This window comes from Myiozetetes cayanensis, unplaced genomic scaffold (assembly GCF_022539395.1).
Source record: "Myiozetetes cayanensis isolate MyiCay16 unplaced genomic scaffold, myiCay2020 scf10, whole genome shotgun sequence".
Lineage (NCBI taxonomy): Eukaryota > Metazoa > Chordata > Aves > Passeriformes > Tyrannidae > Myiozetetes > Myiozetetes cayanensis.
Genome location: NW_026086605.1, coordinates 30,164,009 through 30,191,136, shown reverse-complemented (window position 1 = coordinate 30,191,136; position 27,128 = coordinate 30,164,009). Strand labels below are relative to the sequence as shown.

Sequence of the window (27,128 nt, the reverse complement as noted above, 5' to 3'; positions counted from 1 at the left end):
TCACATCCTGACACTCTCCCATCCTAAATCCTAGAGGTGTAGAATCACTCTTGTAGGATGGACATGGGCAGAAGTCTCCCTTGCAGAGAACAGCCCAGAAAGTAGGACATGTAGTGCTCAAAAGGTAGGAAATTCAGCAGGAAAAAATGGGGAGAGAAAGATGTTTGACCAAACTGTTGTGAAACTGTGCTTAATCTAAAGATTGTACAGTGGAGAATGGGGAGGACAAAAATACTAAATCAAATAATAAGGGAGAAATTATCCCTTAGACACTCAGAACAAGGTCACAAACATCATAATATTTTCAGTGAAGGAGAAGAAATAGACAGTGATACCCATGACAGGACAACCCCTATACTCAAAACTATTGAGATTATTGTGCTCTGAATAAGAAGGGAGAAGGCAACAGTGGATTTCCACACCATGCTCTATCTTCAGTTACATCTACTGAGAAGTTATCTGCAAAATACCAAACAGATTGGTCACCAGAAAAAAAGAAAAAACCCCCACAAAAATTATGATACTTTATGCAAGTTCCTAGGAAATAGTATACTATGCACCTCAGTTCATCCCAAACAAGTGATGGAGCTGTTAAATGCTGCTGGGAATTATAAGAGATCAAGATGTGAGGGACAAAGCCGTGTATTGGCTGTGTTTTAAGAAAGGTCTCAAGTTCAACAGGAAACTCAATGCACCTTATGGTGGCAAAGTGAAGTGAGGCAAATCCAGATTAAGAAGAAAACTTACAAATTTCTTAACTTTTTTGGATTATGTACCTGTCTGGAATATTTTGTGATTCATCAAGAAAGCCAGTGTACAATATTCATTAGGTAAGGCCTCAGCAGAGTTAATAAGCTCGTCTGCAGTTTTGAAAAGTGACAGAATCTGGATAAATATTTTCTGTCATAGTGTGAGCCTTGGTTTTCTTATGCAGGACTGTGTTGTTTCCTTTGTGTTTAGGATGACCAAACACCGCTGCACATTTCTGCTCGGCTGGGGAAAGCAGACATAGTGCAGCAGCTGCTGCAGCAAGGAGCGTCTCCAAACGCAGCTACGACGTCTGGCTACACACCCCTGCATCTTTCTGCTCGAGAAGGGCATGAAGATGTAGCTTCTGTTCTTCTGGATCATGGTGCATCTTTGTCTATCATTACCAAGGTAAGTGAGCTGCAGAAGTGATAGCTTCAATACTAAAATATTGCCCATAGCAAAAGGTCTTGTGAGTTAAGTGCTGCAAGAGTCATATACACAAATAATGTAAGAGCGAGCTACATTTTATTAAAAGGGTGCAAAGCTTCATGCTTTTACCTCAAAACCTGATATGTAACACATCCCAGTGATCAGACCTGCATTTGTCTTGGAATGACAGGAATGCAGGGCATAAATTCCTCACCAGAGTTGATAAGATTGTCCTTGGGTCTTCCTAGTGTGAAGAAAGGAACCTGACTCTTCCCTTGTTTAATGTAGATAAGTGCTCTGCCTTGCAAGGGAAGGGCCTCCAGGGCCAACAGGGCACTTGGGAATCTGCAGTTTTGTTGCCTGTACTCAGGACTGTGTAAGGGTATGGATGGAAACAGCAGTATCCCTGGAGATCAGAAACAAACCTTACCTTGAGAAAAAGTACGCAAGGCTGCTATATGACTGCTTTCTCTTACAGAAAGGATTTACTCCGCTACATGTGGCTGCAAAATATGGGAAAATTGAGGTAGCCAACCTCCTGCTTCAGAAGAATGCATCTCCTGATGCTTCTGGAAAGGTAGGACAGAAGAAGTCACTGCCACTTGCACAACAAATATGTAAAAGCACATAACATTCTAATAATATCCCCCTACCTACTTACATCACACTGGTATCCATAGCCTGGGTTTAACAGGAATAGGTTTCATGCAGTATTCCAGTTCCTGTTGGTGGTGCCAAGAACCAGCAAACTCTTGACAAAAGTGACTTTTATTGCCATTAATTTACAACAAAATGATGTGCTCTCTATTCCCATCTAGGGGAATGGAGACAAACCATTCCCCTACATTCCTGCCCAGACTAGTTAGAGTTCTTATCAGAGTACTTGGCTCTGCTTCCCCAGGGCTCATGACAGGGGGCAAAGGCCAATAGGACCTCAAGCTTTTTAAACCAGTCCATCCTGGATTTTTACAGATGCAAGGGACAGTTTACTTATCCACTGCAGTAAAAAAAAAAAACCATTGCCAAGGGTGTGACCTCCTTACCCACTCTGTCCTGGGGACACCACAGATATGTTCTCTGTTCATCTTCCCTGGGAGAAGTGGAGGGGGCTTTCACAGCTCAGTAAGGATGTTCAAATTTCTGTTTCATTTTTTTTAAAAGTTATCAAAGACTCTGGATACAGGACTGAATAACAAATGTGTTTTTTCACCTTATCTACTCCAATTTTCCCGAGATTTCCCTGGAGAGGGTCTGTAACAGCACTTGTTTGTTCTGCATGTGTTTTTAGAGCGGTTTAACACCACTGCATGTAGCTGCACACTACGATAATCAAAAAGTGGCACTCCTCCTGTTGGACCAGGGAGCTTCACCTCACGCCTCTGCCAAGGTACAAGTACTGGCCACTCTGGGGGAACAATACCTGGGCTTTTTGTGTCACTTTATTCCCTGTCTACCTCTGTTCTTTCTAGGCTATGTATGTTCGCAGTTACATTTATTAATGTCTCACAGCCACATAACGCTGTTAGAATAATTCTGCAGGTGAATGAAATAGTGGTAAAAAAAGCAAACAGAGATGTAGGAACACTTAAAATCTCTAGATTCAGTGACATTCCCACTCAGCCAATACTGAGCCTTGCTTTGTCCAGTCTCTTTAGTAACTTCTCCAAGCCAGCCAAATTTATATCATTGCATCTTAGTGCAGGACAAGCTTGGGATAAATGCCAGCTACACCCCTTCTTAAGTGTGAGAAGTTTCTCAGCACAACATATGTAACTATTAATCTGCATCACAATACTATCCCAGTGTAAATGGACTGGCAAGAAAATAAGACTAGTCACAGTCCTGCTTTTGGTCATAATTTTCTATAGGCAAGACAACACCTAGCATAAGGTTTCAGGGGATATGAAAGAATAAATATTTAAATTTATTCTAGTTCTGCATAGAAGAAATAATTTATAATCAATCAAAGTATAATTGATAGTTGAACAACAGTAGGTAAAGCAGGGTGGAAGCATAAGTAGGTTCAAGCAGGGTAACTGCAGTGTAAATACCTCATCTGAAACAACCCAGATGCTTTCTTTAAATCACTGCAAAAAAATACTGTGGAAAAAGCAGAGCTAGTAGAAAAAAGGCAGTTTCGTAGCTAGATGGACAGCTCTCCTTGATTGCCTTCCTCTCACACATGGCTGAGTACAGCCACAGCAGAGACCTTCTGCATGGCTGAAGAGGAGGATGGAGTCTGTCACACATGGTAGGTCCCAGAGTTTGTAGTGCAAAGAGAGGAAAGTTAAATAAACACAGATAGCCGGCAGCAGCGGCACAGTTTAAAATCAATACTGTCGATAGTGGCAATCTGCCAGAGCAGTGCCCCCAGGAGGCGGACTGGAGTGATCTCTGATCTTTCACTACTGCAACACAGCACTCCAGAATACCACCGTGGGGAAGAAAGGGCCTTCTGAAGAGGATGAGAAGGCACTGACCCAGTTTTCACTGAAAGAAGCTTCCAGTGGAAGCTGTGCATCCTGTAGGGGCAGGGATTGCAGCAGCCGCTGCCAAGGGCTTGGGAAGTCCAAACCGAGGTGGAAGCACTATATATATTGTGCGATAGTATTGCACAAACTCATGTGTCAGGTCACCTTAGCTTTCCCATCTGTAACAGAACAGTTTTGCAGCTGCCACTTCAGGCCTTCAAGTGCCAGCTGTAAGTGTGCCCAAAAAGAAAGCATTTGTTAGTGTTCTGCAGCAAGTGAGCCACAGCAACACTGAGCAGAGCGTCAATACTACATAAAATTAACGTTAACATGTTCGTTGCTTTAGGCACCACAGCGTAGTCATGCGAAAGATGATGTTGGTAACAGCAGATGATTTCCCATTTCTTTTGTAAATGAGGTCTAGTAAATAAATGTGCTATGTCATATCTCATCACTGGCTTCAGAGTTAGTTTCGTCAGCAGTTGCCTTTCCTGTGACACTGCTGTCTTTAACACTGATCTGAAGAGTGGCTCATTAACCTCCCCCAGCAACACTTGCCTTGAAGAGTGATCAGTGACAGGGAACTGGCTGTGTCAGAGTACAGTGCTGTGATACACACAGTTATTCTCATGAACCGTTCTTCTCTTTCATAGGCAAAACTTAGGCTTGTGGCTAATTTTGCACAGGGCTTATACCTAATTTTAATTTGGCATCCCCTTGACAGCACCTTTCTTCCCCTCCACTCCATTTCTAAAGCCCCAGTTTTCCTCTGTTTCCTTATCTTTAACCATTTTTCCTTTTCCTCTCTTTTCCTTGGCAACCAGAATAACCCAATACCCTTCCTTCTGAACTTCTCTGTTCCTTTCTCCATCTATGCATAGTGACAGAGCACTGCCCTTATGGGGAGAAGATGCAGACTGGGACTGAGCTGAATTTCAGCTTTTATTTTTCCGCTCTCTTTTTGTCTCCTCTTGGCAACCTGCTGCTTTCCATTCCACTTTCCAATCTATGCCCATTTCTGGGGAAAAGGCTTGGAAATCGCATTTGTTATTTTATGTAATGTAATGTGAGCTCCATTTAAAATACACAGTTTAGCATATACTCAGGATTTAGCATGTAGTGTTTAGGATTTATTAGGTGGTCATGTGGCAAGGGCTATTTTACATGACAGTTTCATGCAGGAAGTCCATGGGAGAGGCTTGTGTTTGTTTTACCTGAAGCATGTTATCTTCAAAGTGAAAATTCAGTGGCCAATACTCCTCTTATTAATTGTGATGCCCTGTTTTATGAGTGTCTTTTTCAAATATCTTAGTACAAAGGTCTGAACTGAGTTTGAATTGAATTTTGAAGGTTACAGAACCTTCTCCTTGTGAAATTAGTGCTGTGCATCTCTTGACTGCCAGGTTGCTGTTAAAGCTCTCTTGTAATCAGTTGTGTGCCCCAGTGTAGTTATTCCTCACTCCTACCTGCATTGCCCTGCATCTGCTGTGACCTGCCTTCCCATGTAGTCCAGCCCTGCTGCCCTGTGGGTGCAGGGAGGAGCCAACCAGGTGAATGCTTTGTGCCTTCTGATAGATTTGTTGGGCTGTGTAATCTGAGATGTACATGGTACTTATGATACTGCACGCAAGGGTTTATGCAGCTTGGGTCTCATCCTCCCCTGACCTTGTCCTTAGTCATGTGCAAATGTGTGCACATTTGCCATTTACTTGATAATGAGTGCTAATACATTTCTGAAAGACAGAAAGCTCTTGATGAAACAGTCATCAGAATCTGTACCAAAAGCTGGTCATACCTCAATCAGTGTTTTGGTATTGGTGTCCTAATCAGTTATTCTTTATATCCATTTATCCGTTTTCTGCCTAATGTTTTTTGGGTTTGTTTTTTGTTTGGTTTGGTTTTTGTTTTTTTAGAATTATGAAGTTCTATCATGCAACAGATATACTGCATTTTTATTTTTAGTAGAGGGCTCACTGGGTACACATATTTGAAGGAATAAAAAAATAAAGAATGCATGACTCTAAAGTTATGTTCTTTAATTTTCCCTTGATCTGAACAAAACCAGCCTGTCAGTAAGGTTTAGGGTAAATGCTGCAAGAAAGACCATATTTCATGTACATAATGCTTTCATTCAAACTGAGAAATGGGGAAAATAATCAAACAATAACAGCTGTTCTGAGTTATGAACGCACATCCTGCTCTTTTTTATGCACTTTTAAGGAAAAGTGGCAAATGTCTATGCAATGAAACTCAAACTCCTATTGTTATAGATTGTCCTCTTCTGAACAGATATTTTCAAATGTTTATTTCAGAATCCTTCTCTTTGTAGCAGTACTTTCAAAAAAGATTGCTTAAAGGTCTGACACATTCATTTGTACAAGTAGTTAATGTTGTATTTGAGCACGTTTGACAGAATTTTCAGAACTAATGGCATACTTATTCATCGTGTTGGGTTAGGTGATTTGTCACGCTGTTTAATGAGTAGTTTGCCATGGAGTGCTTTCTGTTGACAGAATGGCTACACGCCACTGCACATAGCTGCCAAGAAAAACCAGATGGACATAGCGACCACACTGCTGGAATATGGTGCTGATCCCAACGCTGTCACCAGGCAGGGCATCGCCCCTGTGCACCTCGCCTCTCAGGACGGCCACGTGGACATGGTGTCATTGCTCCTTTCTAGAAATGCTAATGTAAATCTCAGCAACAAGGTGAGTGTTCCCCCTGCCTGGTGCCAAGGCAGGGAACAAGCACGGTGAGGAGAAGGATAGGGGCCTGCAATTAGATTGCACCCACTGTGATTCTGCACACGTTGAAAGCCACTGCAGGTGTCTGAATCCACACCATCATTTCATTTCTTCTAGCGAAGAGGGCAGCGTGCCATGTCACACTGAATGAACTGTGGTTTGTAGTATCCAAGTTTCAGTGGTAGCACATGCTGCACTGGAACTTCCTAATCCATCTCCCTTCTTTCCACGTTATGCTAGTCTGCCAAAATATACCCAGAGAGAAAACGTCTTCCTCCCCACAGTGGTTACTGGACCTGCTTTTTATAAGCCTCTAGGTAGATGCCTGCTCATTTAATGGCAGCAGTTGTCAATTGTTACATGTGTAATTATAACACTTATATTTTCATAAGGTTTTTTTGTATTTGTAACATTTGTAACACTATAATATCTTGTAGCAAAAAAGTGACATATGCCAACAAATGGTAACAATTATTGCCATCTAATGGTAACAGATAACTTGTTAAGCGAAGCTGACTTTTTTAAATGGGATAATAACAGCAAGTTTGAGATTGTGTTCATTCATATAAGTGATTCTCCCTCCCCAGAGGGTGTTCCTTAGAGCACAGTGACTTTTGGTGTAATTTCTCCTGAGGGCAGGAAAGGAAAGTTGATAGATTTTAGTTTCTGTAGGTATGAATTTATAGACTATTAAGTCTACTCTATAGCAATGTTTCTAGCAAATGTGCAGCTTTAATTCTTAAATGCTCCACTAGACATCATTATTTGATATTGTCAAGTGCAGTTTCAGGATGGATTTATGTGGCTAGAGCAGAGAGGCAATAGAAAAATTTTTCATGGGAAATGTTTCCTGTTCTCAGCAGGTAGAAAGATTTGGTGTCCTCTGAGGCAGTGGGTGATGCTGCACAGGACTGCTGTGTTCTCCTGCTCCTAACTTTACAATTTGGTTACTTTTGGGTCCTCATTGAGAAAGCTTCTCTTGCAGATGTGGTTGGGTTTTTTTTCTCAAGTCTCAATCAAGTGTGCGGGCTCGTGCAGTGCAAGATGGGCTTTGTATCCCCACAAGGAAATTCGCCATGTACATATTCTGCATCCCATCGGCTATCATGGGTTTGCTGCTGAGGCTAACACAGAGAGCATGATTGAAGCTGCTGGGCACTTTGATTCAGTCCCACCAGAGGTTAATTACCTGTAACATCCTTCAATCTGTTACTGTTCAGTTGTAATCTCTAGTTTCTCATTATACTGATAACACCACCTTTTGAAAATAGTTCACCTTGTACTCTCTCAGGAATGCATGTTTCCTCAGAGCTCAGCACCTACATTTTAAGCCAAATGTTTAAAGCACACTGACTTGAGTTTTGCAATGGGAATAAAAAGAGCATTTATTTCTTCAGTATCCACGGAACGGTTGGGAGCTGCATACACAGAGCCCCAGTGTGGGCACTGTGCACTTACTAAACATTTTCAGAAGGTTTGGCCCATAATACCCAGGCTCCATTAGGTAATTTATATTTGGTTACTGTTACATATTTGTGCAATGTGACCCACCTAAGCCATGTTGTTACCAGGATTGCATATTTGAGGAAAGTACAGTGGGACACTCAGAATAACTGCCTTTGGTAAGGAATGCATTGTGGGCATGGATTTGGGTTCAAGGGTAGGAAACTTAGCAAGTGTTTCTGCCTGATGTGCCAACTGCTGCCACCTGCTCTTCTGTCCTTGGTGCTAAAGGCAGTAGGAACAGGAGGAGAGAAAGAACTGTGATTTGCAAGTAAAGGATATTCTTTCTCAATCCTAACAACATCTCCTCTGCAGATTCTCTTTTCTACCTCTTTTATCTGAGGCCTTTTATATGATAGAAAGTTTTCTGAGGTTTTAAGGGTATTTAGATCTCCAGTTTTAGTAAAGAAAAAAATAAAGTACAGAAAAATAAGTATCAGTACATGTGAACTGGATACATGTCTGTATCCTCCTTGGGCAGAGAGAAATAGACCTGATCTCAGAGAAATGCAGCTTTATCTTTTGTGTTTATGTCTGAAAATGATCAAGTAAAGGAGTAAAAGGTAAGGATAAATCTGAGTGAATGTGAATTCTAGAAAACTTGCAGAAGTGTAAACAATGATTCAATATTGCTTTTAAAGTCTCATTCTAAGGAAGTGAATTAGGAGCTAAAAAATTACTGTGTGACTTTATCAAGTGCTCTAAATTGCTATCCCACATTTAATACTGCTTGAACAAATGCTCCTTGTGTAAAAGAAACATCATCTTCCTGGTTTTTGAGTTGTACTTCCTTGCAGATCAACAGTGTGATTAGAAAGCACCTTACAGAGTGGAATGTATAACTTTAAATTCAGTAGGATGTTCTGAGTCTCACTGATACCTGAATTTGCACTTCAGTATTCGTGTGCCCCCTCTGAAGACTCTTACTTGTTGCTTCTAATTTACAGAGTGGACTGACGCCACTCCACCTGGCTGCTCAAGAGGACAGGGTCAATGTAGCAGAGGTTCTTGTTAACCAAGGAGCTGCTGTTGATTCACAGACAAAGGTACAAACACCGCTGTCAGCATGAAATATTTCCTTTCAGGGAAGCATGAGCCTGGAGACTGGACTAGGAATTGATTTGAGGGTGAAACTGAAATCACAGCAGAGAAACATTCCTTGTAATAAATGATTGCGGAATACACTCTGAAAACTGAAGATATGTAAATCTGAATGTTTAATGTTAAGTTCAGTCTTTGAGTAGTAACCTTGTTTCTTGCCAAATGTTTAGATCAGTACAGATTTAGATTGTGTCCTACTGTCGTGCTTCACTGAAGGTAAGTGGGATTGCTCTGGTTTTTTCGTTTAAGGAAACTTTAACAAAATCTTGAGCTCTCTCTATAGAGTTATATAATCTTTTACCATATGCATAATCTCAGCTGCTTTTGGTATTTTTTTACATGCATCATGTTGCCTTCCATCCAGCTGACAGTAGAAACAAAACACAGGAGAACCCTTACTTAAAACATCTACTTACAGCAAGAGAAACCTTGTCAATGCAATGTAGACATTCCAGGCTATTAAGTGTTAAATACTTTTCCCCATGACTTAAGAGACTTCATGAAACTTCAAGAAACTTTATGAAACTTTCTGGAAGTAGCTTCCCCTGAGCTGATGCTAAACAGCCATCCACAGACATGATTCTGCAAGTAAAGCCATTATTCATTTTTAGAGATCACCCCCTTTTCCTACAGCTTGGCTCAGCCTCCATGGCTGGGTACCTCTGAGTTTCTAAGCTGCTTTGTTTTGCAAAGCACAGCAGTGAGAGAACTATTGCATCATACTGGTACATTCTAGAGAACTGGCTTTTTCTGTTGTCCCAAGTTCAGACCAGGCCATTGTTCTCCTGTTGGTAAACAGGGACCTGTTAGGTTTTCAGTAAATTTTGCTCTACTCTACCTTCAAAAGCAATGTTAGAGGTGAAACACTTAACTCTTGAGGGCAAATCTGAAATTCTTTATCACTGTTATCTAATATGAAATACATATATGAAATGGTTGCTGTTTCAAATTTAGTTGCCTAAAATTAGTTTTGCCTAGAGTTAATACTTAGACTCCTAAATAAGATAGCTGGATTTCCATGGTGCTTGGGGATGGCTTTTGAGACCCCCAGGGATGACACCTGCCATTTCACTGTATTGCTTTTTAAGATCAATGGCCTGGAGTAAATTCAAGAGCCTGTGAGAAATGGCTTTATGCTCACTAATGGTGTACAGTGCTCAGAATTTAACGATAATGATCTCAGTGTTGATTATACTTACATTCCTCACTCATTGTCTAGATCTTGGAGTCATTCCTTTATCTGGGCAAGAAATCAGTTGAGATCAAATACTTCAACCATAGCTGATCAAATCAGCTACATGAGCCAAGTCCCACAACCTGACCTGCACCCTTAGTGCAGAGTAGTATCACAGCCCTCTGGTAGGTGTATGCCACAAGCTGGGGGCTGTGCTTGCATCACAGAAATGTCCAGGTGTGTCAGACTGTCCAGCAGTGTTATCATTCTGTCATCACACTGACAGCTCAGAAAGGGCTGAGTTCATCATCATATTGACTGCAGCTCTGATGACTATAATCTGTGGCAGAGGAAAAAGTCATCATGTGATTTTTCTACAGTGTAATTCCAACTGTAGTGGCTACTGATTTCAATAACATTAACCTGACATAAAACTGAAATGGTTCTGCTGAAATCACAGGAGCTTCTCCAGCTTTATACTTTCGTAACATATGCTCAGCCTGTATTTTAGAGATGAATCAGGAGTTCTTATCGGCCAGATCACCCAGCAGCACATGAGGTCTGCCCTGGTTCATTCTGTGCACAGTTTCCTCAGATGCGTGTGGTTGCCTTCCTAGAGATAGTTTCTACCTGGTTTTGGTTTCTGTAGCAAGACATTGCAGAACCTGTTCTTTTAACTGGTCAAAGCTGAACCACCTCCCAGCCCATACAACGTGTCTGCCTTTCTCCCTGTCTGCAGCACTATTCTCTGCCCCACAAATAGTAAGCAGTCTAAGGAGGCATTTACATTTGACAGGTGCAGGCAGTCACGTGTTCCCTTTGACTCCTCTCCAGTGTCCAAACAGGATCCCATTCTGGACTGCAGTGGCCTTTTAGTCACATTAGCATGGTGGAAACATCTGAGATACTGTCACAGCTGAGAGGCAGGGCATGTTTTGTGAGTCTCGGGGCTGGCCTGGCGCAGTTGCAGAAGCTCTGTACTGAACTTGAAGCCTGGCAGGGTGGGATGGGATGAAGCAGGCACACATTAGAGACACAGGAAAGGGGCTTCAGTTTATCATTCAGAGATCTTCTCTGGAGCTGATTTTCTTCATTGCATCTTGAAAATTGAACTAGTCACTAGGCATAGCAGGGGGAAAAATGCAGTCATATTTGACCGTGTGCAGCATGAATCCTGTCCATCAGTAACAGTCATATAATTTTAAAGAAGTCAACAGTAACTCCCTTGTTGTTCACCCTCATTCCACAGTTATGTATGTAACTGGTGTGAGTTAAGAAACATTTCCCAGTACACACTTGCTTCCATGGGACTGCTCTGGAGTTGTCAGGAAGCGGGGCAGGGACTCATAAGCCAGGCAAAGTCAAGTTGTATTTAAGCAGGATTCCTTTGGCATGTAAGAAATGATCTGTCTGGGAAAGCATGCATTTTTAATCCTGTAGGCTTCTGTGCTGAAGAACACCCAGAGCAGCTTGTCCTCCCGCCTACCATACTAGTTAGCCCTCTGCTTAGGGGACTGCCTGCTCTTAGGAAGAAAGTGCCCACATGCCTTTCAGGATTCTACTAGAGTGGAATGAGCCCGATGCTTGTGCACTGGCATGAACTTGATGGTTTTTCACTGGTTTCTGCAGAGTCCCATCTGCTGGGTTTGTGCAGCAGTGAGCCCTCCAGGGTCCACAAAGTCAGCCACATGGAGGTTGTCTGCCAGATATCCACTCACTGCTGCCTCTGATATAGGAAAGATGCCAGTGCAGTACAGCGTATTGTAGCATGGAATAGTTTCTGGATAAACTGATGATCATCTTGAGTTCCTAAGGAAAGAACTGACAAGCTCTGAACTTCTACAATAAAGGAAAAATGTTATGTTGTAAGAACTAGCATACCTTGACCTCATGCTCCATGCAGGTGAAGTTCAGATGATTGGCTTGTACAACAGCAGCTCTGTAGTTACAAGCTCTCTTGTTTAGATGGATTAACTGTTCCATGGGAATAAAAGGTCTGTGCGTGCTGCCTCTAAAACCAGAGGCATTGGGGGACAAGATAAGCAACAGCTGAGTTGGCTTCAGAAGCACTGTTGCTATGCTTGCATGTTTGCACGATACTGTCCAGCGTGTCCAGTTCAGATTCATTACTTTGGACATACAGCAGCAGAGATGTGTCATCTGGGCCTTAAAAGTCAGTGAAGCTGCACAGCTCAGAGTGACATTATATTGGGGATCTCTGCTACCAGCAGTGTCACCACTAACCTGTTTTCTTCCCTCCATTTCACATCCACGTGCTTTTCTTACCTCAATTATTTTGATCTAGGTGACTATTCAGTGGTCTTTGTTGTTGTTCTTATTGTTGTTATTTTTTCTTCGTTTAGTTTCTCTCCTTATCATATTTCTCATTTCCCCAGGATAAGTAAGCATAGGTTTAATGTCACTCCAGCACAGTATCTGTCAATAGGGGGAGAACACCTCATATCATTCAACTTAATATCAGCAGGTCAATGAACTCCTGAGTGGGGACCAATGAGCTATCATCTTCCTCATCTGGTACATGTTCTTTAGTCATCATTTATATATAACTTACACTCCCCATGAAAACATCTCGAGTTTGCTGTTCTGGCACATGGGAGTTCTTACCCCTGCTTGGCTTCTGAGGGCTGCACACACTGTTGGAGTTTTTTCAGGTGGTTAAAGAAGAAGATGGGTCAGAAACACGTTTTGTACCTTGAAGTAGTAGCAGGGAAGAAAAAAACTCCAGTATTACAGAAAGTTACTTGTACAGGGGATTAGTCTGTGTGATTAAGATCAGTTCTGGCTGTAAAACTTATGAGCATTTTCAAAATTGCCCTTAGACTTGAACAATTGCAACTGTGGTTCTCTCTTGGGGTGGTTTCCCTCCCAAGAAGTTTTTTTCCTGAGCTTTGTTGTAGAAAAGGTCATGAAAGGAAGAATAGATGCTGGTTTTGAAGTCCATTTATTAATGGTGTTATGGGATCCTTCTGGTTCTGCTGCATCAATTAACTAAATAGCCTCAAATCCCAGAGCTGCAGGAGTCTAAGTCAATGCTGAAAAGTAAACAACACTCCTTTAGCAGGCCAGAACTAGTGCTTTGGGAGGCCATAAGGCTGCTCCTACTGCTTGAAAATGAGATTTTGTTATGCAGTTTTAAGCTAAGCCAAGTTAGACTGAGCTCCAGTTGATAACCCATAGAAAATACCTTATCTTAATATGCAGGAGGCAAATAATAGAATGGTGGAAATGTAGCAACATTAAAATACACTTAAGGTGGTGAACTTTTAGAGCTGCTTTAAAGCCCTTCCCATTTAGAAATCTTTAAAAATTGAATTTAGTGTTCACAGAAGGCTTAAAATGTTAGTGTCCTGCAGCAAAGGCAGCAGCTTTTATCTATTCTGACATTACATTTGTGTGTCTGAATTTAAGTACATTAAAGAGTTTTTGATGCTGAAAATGTGTTATGCAACATCATGCTTAACACAAGGCATGCTCATCCCTACACAATAATATTGGGAGTTAAAAATCAATCTGAAGCCAGGGCTGCAAGCAGATATTTCTTCTCTGGTCGTCATATTGAGTGTAAAAGCTGCACTGGTACATGTGATGTTGCTTTTGTTTCAGGGCTTTTGTGCTGGCAGTTGGCACGAGTAAATATTATTTCATGGCTCAGCAGGTCTCCACATGTCATTTCTCAGCTGTTTATCCCACTGGATAGTGTCATTGTAGGATACAGCATTACTGTGATGGACTGGCAAAGGAAGACTGATGAGAGAAAAGTGTTGGTTTAGTCAAGGATGAAGAGCAGGATCTGGAGCTTTGACTTCAGTGCAGGTCATTTTAGTGAAACAGTTACTGCACTTGGTTGTTGGGCCTGCCCGGGGGAATTGATGGTCTCACAGTCCCTGGTTGATGACTGTCTGGAAAACAAATCCAGTATTAAACTGTCTTTTGTTCCTAAAACTCTGGTTTTGGTAGGAGATAATGGTGGCTGAGAGGTCATGATGTTCTTTTGCAGGTTGAGCTGGGCTTTTTATTTCAGATTTATTCAGGTCTGCCCGCTTTGTTCTGACAGGAGCCCCATACCAGCCTGAGTGCTACAATGGTTCATAACAGCAGTTCAGTTTTTCCATTGGAATATCTAATTTTCAGATGCAGGAAGAGATAAGAAGGAGGCAGGGAGGGAGGGAAGTGCTATCGAGAAAAATCTTTTTCATACAGAAGGAACACAGATACAGATATCTTCCGTAATATCTTCATGGTGCATTATCTCTCTCTCCTTGTCTCTTTGTACATGTTCAGTTGTTATCAAGACATTTCTGTGGAAATTTCCAGCCTAATAATGTGCAATAATGAACCTTTGCAAGGTGCTGCAGTGTGTTAGGCCCTGATTCAGCAAAGGGAAGTGTGTATGTGCACATGGGTTTGCCCGTTTCATTCAATCAAGGCTTTGTGATCTTTGGATCTAAAGCAATTTCTAGCCCTATAAACAATAATATTGTAGCTTCATTGTCTGCCATTTACAGCAGAAAAACAAAAACACAGCAGCTTGAGAGTCAGCATGACTAGAAAGATGCAGTAATTCAAGCTGTTAAGATTTATAGTTATTGCCAGTGGAGGACATTAAAGTAATTCACTGACATGATATACAAGGCTTGTGATATAATTTCCCCTCAAAAATAAAAAACTGAAGGGCAAGAGAATAAGGGATGCTTTGAGTTTGTGTGTTCCATTGGAAATGAAAAGCTCAGTATTTCTGATTTTATGTTTTCTTGGCACTTATGCTGGTGGCTTTTGATAACCCTTCCCAGCTGCTGACTCCCATGTTGCTGCTCCTTCTTCAAAACAGCTATGAGCAGCACAGCAGCTGAGTGCCAGAAGGTGATGCGTGTTAGAGCTGTGTTAAACAAAAGCCCTGATTTTCTTGGAAGTAACTTTTTTAATGTTAGGATGCCTGCTGAATCCCTCGGTGCTTTGCCACTAATTAGAACTAAACCTTAACTGCTGTGCAGGAATGTGTATAATGGTGAGGGGGTTGTTGGGGTTTTTTTAGTGGCATTGTTGTTATTGTTCTTTGTTTGATTGTGGGGTTTTTTGTATTATTGATACCTTTCAAAGCAAAATATTTTGTCCTCCTGGGCACCTTTCTGTAGAGAATGAAAGTAGCAAGCTCGAGTAGCCCTAAGAATTGCTACTTTTATTGTTGATTTAATTGTGTAATTGCAGAATCTGCCAGTTGGAGCGTTTCAGAAAAGTTAACAGAATACGTGGCTTCCATGGGGATGTTGGGATATAAATGTTATACCTTCCTGAGAGAGAAACAGTTGAGTGCAGGAATCTGTTCTGTAGCTGAGAAGAAAAGGGTATCCTTTCCAAGTTTCAGGCACGAAAAGGGCATTTTGCTAACTGCTTTTATTTTGACCAATGCCTTCACTACAACCGCTGCTGACTGCAAACATGAAAGATGTCCTGTGCTGTCTGATGAGATCCAACATGCCCAGTGAGATGTGACCTGCCATGTCAGATCCCTGTCACTCTGCTGTCAGTGACACTGCGCCTGTGTTAGCCACTGCCTCAGCAAATACGACACGAGACAACCACAGGGTATGGCAAACCTGAAAGAAAGCTCCCAGGCCTCTCCAAGGGCTTCAGGCAGAAAGCTGGTGTTTTGCCATGAGGCTGGCAGGTGCCCACATGGGTACTTGGGACACACGTGATGCCCTGTAGCAGAGACGCTGCCTTTCAGTGCACACACCTCCAGCTGCCACACTCAACCAGGCACCAGCACTGAGAGCTTCAGAGGAAGACTCCTTCAGCTTCAGCTGTGGGACACCGAGGAAGGATGGCAGGAAGAATAGTGACCCTGGAAATGTCGTGATTTCTACCGTGAATCTGAGGGGAAAGACGAAAAGTTTTCACTTAGTCTCTGATTTAAACAGCAGGCTGGTCAGGAGCAACAAATAATTCAATCAATAATTGCTCCTCCAGCCATTTATGAAGGTACCACCTGTAAGTCTCTGTATGTACCATTTGTGGAAGGAAACTGTTGTTGCACTGCAGTAAACATTTGGGGTTTGATAGCTCCTCCTTCAGTATTCGGAGTATTCAGTGTTACAGGCTGGAGAGGAGCCTTTGCAGATCACTTCAAAGAGGAAGTTGAAATCAGCTGGTCTTGACTCTCTGATATGCTCCAGATTTTAATGTTTTAGGGTGATTAGCAGAGAGTTCCCAACAGGTGGTCCTCGACTTTGGATTTCATCTCCACAGTTGGTTTTATGCTGTCAGATTTTTTTTTATTATTATTTTTTTGACCCTGCTAGTCATTTTAAGAGAACTGCATTTTCAAGGGGGCTCATGGAATTGAGATCTTGTAGGAGGTTTCATGGCTTTTTTTTTTTTTTTTTAACCTGTTTTGATAACTTGGCCATATTTTTATACAAGTTTATCTTTGGACCATGTAGAAGCAGAGGCTGTAGAAGCTGTGTTTGAGGGACATGACTTCAGCATTCTGCTGAAGACTAAAGATTCTGGGCAGCTCAGGGAGCCCTGTAAGATTCAGACACTGGGCACTGGTAGGAACAGGCAGCTGTTAAGCCAGTTCCTAAACTAACAGTAGCTGTAAGATGAGGTCCCAGAGTTCAGTTCGTGATGATTTCATTTTAACTAGTGCTCAGACTCTTACCATTGTGTGAAACTATTCTGCAGGAAAAGTTCCTTGTAGTCATTTGGCATCTGATCCAATGTTCATATAAGTCAGCAGAAAGTTTCATTCTGCTGATGCCAATGGAATTTCAATTCAGTGCTGTTTCTGGCACTGATTAACTCATCCCAGTTGTCAAACCTAGCAGTTGCTTTAGATGGCAAAGGGTATATAATGAACTGGAAAAAAACTACACACCCTAATTTAAAGTAACTGTCGCAGCTACCATCTCCTGCCATGTGTGAATGCAACTGAAATTAAGTAACCTTGTGTGAAGTGGTATCAGAGGCAAAGTGACATGGAAAAAATGGTGTGTTTAAATCCATGGACACTTGAGACTTCCCTCCAGTGGGAATAGTTCACATTTGAGGTTTTCTCTTTCTTTCTTCTCTGAGCAGCTATGACTTCACGGTCTGAACACGTGGTGTAGCGCTGGCTCCTGAATCCCAGGCTGACTTTGGACTTCTCTCCTCAGTGCTTTTGACCAAGTTGTCTAAGCTTACCACACCCCACTGACATGGATGTAAAAATGAGGGATTACAGGCTGAAGATTTTAACTCTCTCTGTGCCTCTGCCTCTTGGCACCAGCTTTTTCTTATTAGAACAGGAAAGCAGAGGCATTTTTTTCACCTTTAAACTGTGGAGCAGCAGGAGCCTGGTCAGCACAAGACCAGCCCATTTTTCAGTGTTTCTACCCGCAAGGTTGGCTTTTGGATCTAGTTTCACATTGTTCAGTCCCATGTAGTGTATTTTCCTTCTGGCTAATTTGAGCTCTACCAGCAGCCAAGACATGCATCATGGCCATGTGTCCCCATATATATTCTAAGTGACCTTTCTGCCACTGAAATTAATAAGCTCAGACAGCCTCAGACCTTCCTCTTTCCCCCAAAGCAGAATTCTTTGACATCAACAGGAGTGCATATTTGCCGTGCATTTTACCACGTGTTTAGGGTATTAGTGTTCCTCATATCATATATGGTTTTTCAGTCTAGAAATTGATTTTTTCATAGAAACTGGTAATGGAGCATGGGACCAACTGCATTGGAAGTCCCACAGAGTAGCAAAAGGATATGTTACACTGACAGTGTAGTTTCAGCCTGCTTGGAAAATGGGGAAGCCCCACAGGAACACTGGCTAAGATGACCCTCCTGGCATCTCAGAGCCCATCAAGTGGGCCTAGGAAACCTGACCTTTAGAGGGGAAAAGAACCCCAAATGACTCACCTCAAGAGAGGGAGAAGCCCATAAATCCCTCACTGTGAGCCAGGCAAAGCACGTGCTGGAAAGCCATCAAAGCTCCTAGTGTGAGTGGGGGGAAGATTTGGGGAAAAGTGGCCATGGAGAAAGTAGTAAGTTCCCATTTAGAGGTAGCTGTTTCATGAACTGTGTGTTAGGGAATGTTTGGATTGTCTGGAGCCTAATGGTGGTGATGACAGGGTTGAGTGTTTATGGATAAGAATCAGGGGGAAGGCCAACAAGGCAGATATCCTGGTGGGAGCCTGATACAGACCACCCAACCAGGGTGAAGAGGCAGATAAAACATTCTGTGAGCAGCTGGGAGAAATCTCACAATCACTGGCCCTTGTTCTCGTGGGGGACTTCAACTCCCCAGATGTCTGCTGGAAGTACAACACAGCAGAGAGGGAACAGTTTAGAAGATTCCTGGAGTGTGAGGAAGAGAACTTCTGACCCAGCTGGTGAGGGAGCCAACCAGGGAAGGTTCCTTCTGGACCTGTTTGTGAACAGAGAAGGACTGGGGGGTGATGTGATGGTTAGAGTTTGTCTTGGGCACAGTGATCACAAAATGATACGTTTTTGGTTCTTGGAGAAGTAAGGAGAGGCCTCCTGAAGGGCAGATTAGGAGACTGGTTGAGAGAGTCCCTTGGGAGTCAGTCCTGAAGGGCATAGGAGTACTGGAAGGCTGGACATTCTTCAAGAAGGAGATCTTAAAGGTGCAGGAGCAGGCCATCACCGTGTGCTGAGAGATGAGCTGGCAGGGAGAGAAGAATGGCCTGCCTGAACCAAAGGAAAAAAAGGGGGGAGAGTTTATGACCTTTGGAAGAACGGGCAGGCCACTCAGGATGACTACAAGGGTGTTGTGGGGTTATGCAGGGCAAAAATGAGAAGGACCAAAGTCCAACTAGAACTTAATCTTACTCCTTATGTAAAAGACAGTAAACTGTCTCCATAAATAGCAACAAAAGGAGGGCTAAGGAAAATCTCCGTCCTTTATTGAATGTGGGCAAAACATAATGGCAAAGCCTGAGGAGAAGGCTATGGTACTTACTGCCTTCTTTGCCTGAGCCTTTAATAGTAAGACCAGTGGTTCTCTGGGTACTCAACCTCCTGAGCTGGAAGAGAGGGATAGGGAGCAGAGTGAAGCCCCCACAATCCAAGGGGAAATGGTCATCAACCTGCTACACCACTTAGACACACACAAGTCTGTGGGGCCAGATGGGATTCACCCAAAAGTACTGAGGGAGCTGGTGGAAGCACTCACTGAGCGCTTGAATTGACATTCATGGGAAGTGTGCTTTTTTCCAAGGCTGGAGGACTTTTCACATAAGCCAAAGGAAAAAAGCTTAACAGGATTTTTCCTATTTCATGTCTGCTTGGTTGTTTTGTTTTTTTCTGTCAGGGCATGTGTGGGATATTCACAGTTGCTAACTGCTGATGTTCATTCTAGATGGGATACACTCCTTTGCACGTTGGCTGCCACTACGGAAACATAAAAATTGTTAACTTCCTTCTGCAACATTCTGCAAAAGTCAATGCCAAAACGAAGGTGAGTGTCCCGCCTCTGCCTCGCCCGCTGTGTGAGGGCTGCCTGTGTGCTGTGCCCACTGCAGCCTTTCCTTTTCCCTGTGCCTGCAGAACGGGTACACGCCGCTGCACCAGGCAGCGCAGCAGGGGCACACCCACATCATCAACGTCCTGCTCCAGCACGGCGCGGCGCCCAACGAGCTCACTGTGGTAAGTGCAGGGGCGGCTCCCCGGGGCCACTCTCCCCTCACTCTCCTCCTGTGTGTTTGAGCAAGGGAAATGTGTTAAAAAAAAAAAGTGTGTGTGGTGGGAGAGGAAAAGAGCAGAGGAAGCCTATTCCCATCGCCCCCGCATCCTCTATGCCATCATCTCTTCCAGAACCAGAACGGCAAACATCTGGAAATCTCTTCATTTTCATCCCATTTCTGCAAAGAGTTAAAAACTTGGTTTTATATCCTACTACCCAAAAACATATTTATTTCAATCACCAACATGCAAACATTCATTTTTCTTTTATTTACATTCTTCTACTGTTAGTTAGCAGGTTTTACCCTTTTCCTTGCTAACATTCAACTTTTGTTATAAATGTTTCAATTGCTAGAATGGAAACACTGCCCTCGCCATTGCTAAGCGACTTGGCTACATTTCAGTTGTTGACACATTGAAGGTGGTGACAGAAGAGACCATGACTACAATTGTAAGTACAACTTAGCTCAGTAGTGAATGGAAGAATTTTTCCAAGGCCAGGGTATTCAGCTTTGTTTAGTTGCATGACTGCTGAGATTCCAGTCACTTATTTCCTTTTAGCAGTATAAAGTAGGTTTTAAATGAAATACGAACCATATATTTTTAAGGTAATAGACACTATGAGGATGAACACAGAAAGAGAACCAACTGAGCAGAAAATGGACAGTGTAAAGGACCGGTCATAACTGAAATGTTTCTCCACAAATCTTGTTGTTTAGGGAGACAGGTTCGTAGCTGAAAAGACATTCCTACAGGATGTGTAAATAGAAGCTGCTGCTGCCTTTTGAGAGCATTTCCCAAGGGATGATGGCTTGTATTTGGCCTAAGATTACCTATTCCACTATAAAAAGTGGTTGGAATTTACTTAAAAGCACCTTATTCCATAGTTTCTGGCACCTTCCATAAGCTGGTGAAAGGCTGTCTATGGCAAGCAGCCACAGTCACCCCTTGCATCCCCAAATACCCATTCCCTCACATGGATATGAACTCCAGCTCGTCCGTCACGCCTCTCAGGAAGTGTTACCCAGGACACACTGAAGGGGCTAGGAATGGTCAGATATTACCTGCTGTCAGAAAAATTCACAGAATCCAAAATATTTCTCAGAAAGATCTTTTGTTCGCTATTGTTTTGCCAAATTGCTCTTTTAAGAGAACAGTTTTGTGAGGTGAGGCACCTCCATGCACTACCAGCGTAATAAAGCCCAAACTGGGTCTGAAGAACATAAGTCCAGAACACTGCCTACAAATTTGTTTTTTCCTTTCTGCAAATATTTATTTTTTTCTGATTAAAAAAAAAAAAAAAGATAAATATGCACATGTATGTATTTTTAGACATATGGGAGATGGCAAACAATTATTGTGTGTGTTTCATGTTTTGTCATCGCCCATTTGTGTGGTCTGTCTGTGCAAGCAGGTGGTTGCAATATGATGAGCATTTGGGATGACAGGCGGATTTTAGTTCTATTACTGCATGTACCTTTTTTCCCTATGACTTTCCTGGTTGTGCTCTATAATTAAGTAGTTTGCAGAAAATCCACCACACGGAAGACATATTTCAGAACAATAAAATATAAAGGGATATGCCAGAAAATAAACAGGATTAATTTTTTTTCTTTATTTCTCTCTACATTTTCTCAAGAACGTATTTCTCTCTAGAAAGATTCCAAAACAGTTTTCCACAACCTGGTAAATTTGATGGTGAATATTATACAGGATGGCAAAACTTGAATGATTCCCTAGCACACAGTTAGGTAGCTGCAGGAAAAGTAAGCCCATACCTTTGTGCTAAGAAATCCCAATATCACAAAGTTATTCTTGGCTTGTAGAACCAAGAAGCTGGAAGAGTTTGTTCTGCATAAAGCAAATGATCATTTATGTTCTGTAGATGAAGTGTAGAGAGATGATGAGTCAGGCTGTGAATTGTGCCAGAGGAAATGTTAGATGCTGAAAGGCCTGTACAACCCCTAAACCTACTGTCCAGAGAAACCCAGAAATAATTTCCATTAAAATCAGAATATGCTGCTTATCAGTGTGTAATTTTGAGACTTTGGAAGTCTAGACATGAAATCTGATTTACAACTGCAGGTCTTAAAAACTCAGTTTCAACTGCTGAGACTTATATTTTGAGGTTCCCAAAACAAGTCACAAAGCTAAATTTAATGAAACCAGGGATGAACAGAAGTAATTTTGCTATGATTTTAACTCAAACACCTGTAAAAAAAAAGTCCTGTCATTTTGCTAGTTTAACAGCAATGTGCTAACAAGCTTTGCAAGTGATTCCCACAAAATGAATTGCGTGAGGCTTTTTCTAAGTTTTGTAATATTTGAGTGTGCAGGAGCTCTTCTGCCTGTATCAAGTGATGGCAGTAGCCCAAGAAACATGAAATGCCAAATGAGCATTCATAAGGCCAGAGAAGAACTGAAATCTTTTAAAATACATGAAAATGGAAAGGCTATTTTGCCCTCCTGAACTTGTTAATGATTTCTTATTTGTATATGAAGGATGAGAAGGTGATTAAAAAAATATAAAACCCCTATAAAGATGGGAGTGGATTTGGTGAGGGGTGGGGTTTTGTTTGGGGTTGGTTTTTTTGTTTGGTTGGTTTTGTTTTTAATCCCACTGCACTCCTTGAATGGTAACTCTGCAGTGTGACCTAAAACTTTACCAGTGCTTGTTGTGCTGTAGCTCAGTCTGAGAAGTAAAATGTGTATGTGTGTGTTACTCATGGATACAGGTATTCTAGGAACAGATTTCAGGCATTCATAACATATTTTTTTCCTGGCTTTTTTTTTTTTTTAATTTTTATATTGGTCTTTGAATCTGAATCAATATAAATATTGGGATGAAAACCCTCCAACCACTTCTGAGTGTCTTTCATGCACAAATCCCTTAAGGGATATCGTTTAGCCTGCATGTGGTTACAATTGTTCTCATTTGTGGGAAAAACACACAATTCGGGCTGAGGCACCTCGGAAAAAAATTCACATAGATTCAGCCTGCTCCCAAATTGCAGAGTGCTTCTAATGTCAAAGGAGAAACACTTCCCTCAGAAAGTTTAGTTTTAATAGAGATGGCATATTCCTGTTCAAAATTTAGATGACTACTTAAGGAGTTTTGGTTAAACCCCTTAACAGGAAACTCTTTTCAGTATATTTGGTTCTCCTTTTGATATAATTTTCTAGGCTTTCAGTTCATACTTTTTCTGCATTGAAAATACAAACATAGTTTAAAATACAAATATAATATTGCCTATTTCTCTAGTCTTTTTTAATGCTTTTCTTCAATAAAAAGCATCTTTAAAAAGGAAAGGGAATAAGAGGCTAAAAAGTCTTGTTTTGCTAACTGCAGTTAAAAACATGTCCTACTTGGCATATAATTTTTAAAATAACTTAAAATAACAGAATTTTAAGAAAAATTATGCCTGCACTCTGAAATGCCTTTCTTTTTCTTTGACAGACTGTTACAGAAAAGCACAAATTGAATGTACCTGAAACCATGAATGAAGTTCTGGATATGTCTGATGATGAAGGTATTAAAAATGTTAAAAAATTTTTTTTTAGTCTTTTGTTGTTATAAGAAATATTCTTTTTAAAAAAACCAAACCAAACAATACACAGTATTAGTTGAATATGATCATTGCACATTTGTTATTATTTTACATTGATTGTTTTGTTGACACATTGATAGTCTATGCTTTCATTTAATTATTTTGTTTATTTAAATCATGCAGTTCGTAAAGCCAATGCCCCTGAAATACTCAGTGATGCTGAATATTTGTCAGATGTTGAAGAAGGTATTTGTGCATTTTTGTTTTGCACTGATATTTAACTTAAACTTCTTCCTTCCTTCTGTTTCATCTGTCTGGAAATTAATCCTTTCAGATAATTTCTTATTATCCCACTAACAATAATTTCTGCTTTACAATTAAGAATGCTTTCAAAAACTCTTTGAGCTGTTACTGATAATCCTCTAACTTTTTCTGAATTTCTTACCATTTTTTAATCAAATAATCTTAACTTTCCTGGAATAATCATTTTGCTGCTGCTTCTATAAAGTTAATTGAATTTTAACTGAAAAATGAATTATTGGATGAAAGGGTCAAATATCAAAACACTTCAGAAGAAAACAGCTGATAGTGAAAGTAAATGGCAGAAAACATTAAGTTGTTGCTTTTAAATTCTGATGCAAATTTAGCTCTGAAATGGTTGATTTACATTGATAGGGGAGTTTGGCCAAAAAGAAGTATATTCAGGGGTATTTATGTTTGGTTTTGTTTTGATTGTTTGGTTATTTTCTTTTAAATAATTTTTTGGTCCTGACATTTAGTAAAACACATCAGATGACTTTTGCTCTGGATAAAGAGGGTGCTGCATTGGGCTCACCTGTAGGTGTTTATTAGTATTAAGTAAGTATCTTGCAGCTGAAATGGTGCCTGTATCATCCTGCCCATGAAATCTGTGTGTGACAGTGAACCCTACAGTGCCTCTAAATACAGTGCCTCCTGAGCTGTAGGCACCAAGAGCCTGCCTGACCCAGCTCCCTCCTGTGTGCTGGGCAGCTCTGACATGGTTTCAGTGGTCCCCGAGTATTTAAAATTCCTTTGACAACTTCTTCCCTCCCTTCTACCAACACCTCCTGTTAGGTCAGACCTCCCCTGGCCTGGATGTGCAGAAGTCTGTGCAAATTTCAGCAGGAACTGCAGGTTTCCAGAGGCCATGGTGGGGTTCCCAGGTGACAGGTCAGAAACAGGGAGGTCTTGAGTTGCTGAAGAGGACAATAGAGTCCTGAAGGTATTTTTGTGAGTTCTGATTCACTTGCATTAGAGCTGCAGGTTTTTCTTCTCTGTTGGGAAAACAACTATGTTCAATTTTTTTGTGTTTCTTCAGTCAGTCTCTCTTTCTTCTTCCCTGTTGATGTAGTTACTTTTAATTTTTATAGCATTGAAGCAGCAAGGTGTAAAAGATATTCAGCTAAGTTGTTTGTGTGCAGCTCTTGTTTAATTCATGCACTGAGGCTTTTGGTTTGTTTTCCGTCTGTCGTTGCGTTCCCATTGCTGCAGTTCCAAGTGGGTGGTGTTCTTACTGGACACCTGTGTTTTCCAAATAGCTCTCTTAGGCTATTGTGCTGCTCAAAATACTGTATTGTTTTAACTGACAGGAGTACTGATGCACAGTGGTGTTAGCTAACAGAGCAGTAACTATTGCCGTGTCCCACTGCACAGCACACAGTGAAGCACAGATGAGAAACACCCCTATATGGAATCCGAGTGTTGGAACCAAAGAAGCAATTGTGTCTTTTAATGTACAGGATCATTTTTAAGGCCAAATCTGTGGAAGGTTTTTCTAGTGACTAGCTCTTAATTTAACAAAAACCAAAGCAAACCAACAATTAAAAATGGAGGTAATATAATCGATTCCGTGCTAGAGACTGTATTCTGCACCCATGTTGTTGTTAGGGGAGCTACAAGACTGGTATTTATATATAAACAGTCCTACAGTGCATCCTTGTGTCTAAACTGGAGAGACATGGATTAGACGGATTGACAGCTCTGTGGATAAGGAATTCACTGGATGGTGGCACTCAGAGTTGAGGCTGAAGGCTCAGTGTCTGAGTAGAGACCAATGACAAGTGCGGTTCCTCAGGGGTCAGCATTGGGACTGGTGCCATTTAACATCTCTGTTGGTGACATGGACAGTGGGATCAGTGCACCCTCACCAAGCTGTGTGGTGTGGTCAATGTGCTGGAGGGAAGGGAGTCCATCCAGAGGGACCTGGACAGGCCTCAGAGGTGGGACTGTGCAAACCTCATGAAATTCAACAAGGCCAAGTGCAAGGTCCTGCAGTTAGATCAGGGAACTCCCAAGCACAAATACAGGCGGGGAGGAGAAAGGATTGAGAGCAGCTTTGAGGAGAAGGACTTGAGGATGTTGATGAAGGAGAAGCTGAATGTGACCCTGGCAATGTGCACTTGCAGCCCAGAAACCAGATATGTCCTGGGCTGCATCAAAAGCAGTGTGGGCAGCAGGTCTAGAGAGTAGATTCTGCCCCTCTACTCTGCTCTCATGAGACCCCACCTGGAGTTCTGTGTCCAGCTCTGGGTTCCCAGTGTGAGGAGGAGATGGAGCTGTCAGAGCAAGTCCAGAGGAGGCCACAAAGACAATCACCTTTCCTGTGAAGCCAGGCTGAGGGAGTTAGGGTTATTTATCCTGGAGAAGAGAAAGTTCCAGGTAGACCTTAGAACACCTTCCAGTACCTAAACAGGACATACAAGAAAGCTGGAGAGGGACTTTTTACAAGGGCATGTAGTGATAGGACATGGGGTAATGTCTTTAAGCTGAACGGGGTGGGTTTAGATTCTATATTAGGAAGAAGTTTTTCACTATGAGGGTGGTGAGGCACTGTAACAGGTGTCCCAGCAAAACTGTGGATGGCCCATTCCTGGAAGTGTTCAAGGCTTGAATGGGGCTTTGAGCAACATGGTCTAGTGGAAGGTGTCTGTGTCCATGGCAGTGGAGTTGGAACAAGATGATCTTTAAGGCCTCTTCCAATCCAGACCATTCTGTGATTTTGTGATAACAGGGTCTTTTTCAAACCTGACAGTGAAAGGGAGCTCTCAAATCAAATAACAAGTATTTTATTAATCCATACTGAAGCATTCTAGTGTGCAAGGCACGAGATGAATTACGGGCTTTGAGGTGATAACCACTGGCCTGTCACTTTCCTGACTTGCGATAGTATCTGTAAAGACAATACAGTGATGCCCATCCCCACAACTCCTCAGTGTTGATGGGGTATTTATACACAGTGCATCCACTTACACCAGTCAGAATAAATATGTTCAAGATGGTAAGGCACTCTGACAAATCTCATAGCCAGGGAGCTGATTCCCAAGTGAGAGAAAGGGATGAATTTAGCAAACAGTTTACGCTCTCCCTCGCTTGGCCAGCGTTCGTGTCATCAGCCAAAATGCTTCAGTGAGAGAAACTTGTTGAATGGCTTCTCAATGTGCCACAACCCTCAAGGTTTCTCTCCTAAGAGAAACTGGAGACTTGGAAAGTAGAGGCTCAGAGACAAACGTCAGGAAGCTATTTCCTTGTATTTTATGTCTTGCTGTGCCCACTAAATAAGTATTTACATGGGAATTGTATAATTTATCCTCCCTGCTGAGGACAGTTTGGTTTGCAGTCAAACTGGTTGAGAGGAGAGATTTTTCATTCTTTTTCCTAGACGACTCTGGCAAATCTG

At 41.8% G+C, this 27,128-nt stretch overlaps 1 protein-coding gene across 30 annotated transcripts in view; it reads left to right on the top strand.

Annotated features, from left to right (window-relative positions):
- ANK3 (ankyrin 3) overlaps positions 1 to 27,128 on the top strand; it is a 304,909-nt gene that overhangs the window by 198,540 nt on the left and 79,241 nt on the right. For 22 of the 30 annotated variants that reach the window (XM_050340346.1, XM_050340415.1, XM_050340406.1 and 19 more), the window contains 10 exons: positions 961 to 1,158; positions 1,658 to 1,756; positions 2,468 to 2,566; positions 6,164 to 6,361; positions 8,848 to 8,946; positions 19,561 to 19,659; positions 19,749 to 19,847; positions 20,239 to 20,334; positions 23,341 to 23,413; positions 23,615 to 23,677. In XM_050340346.1, coding sequence (XP_050196303.1) covers positions 961 to 1,158; positions 1,658 to 1,756; positions 2,468 to 2,566; positions 6,164 to 6,361; positions 8,848 to 8,946; positions 19,561 to 19,659; positions 19,749 to 19,847; positions 20,239 to 20,334; positions 23,341 to 23,413; positions 23,615 to 23,677 — 1,123 coding nt within the window. The remainder of the gene's footprint in view (positions 1 to 960; positions 1,159 to 1,657; positions 1,757 to 2,467; positions 2,567 to 6,163; positions 6,362 to 8,847; positions 8,947 to 19,560; positions 19,660 to 19,748; positions 19,848 to 20,238; positions 20,335 to 23,340; positions 23,414 to 23,614; positions 23,678 to 27,128) is intronic. The other 8 variants (XM_050340373.1, XM_050340396.1, XM_050340363.1 and 5 more) reach the window with 1 other exon arrangement.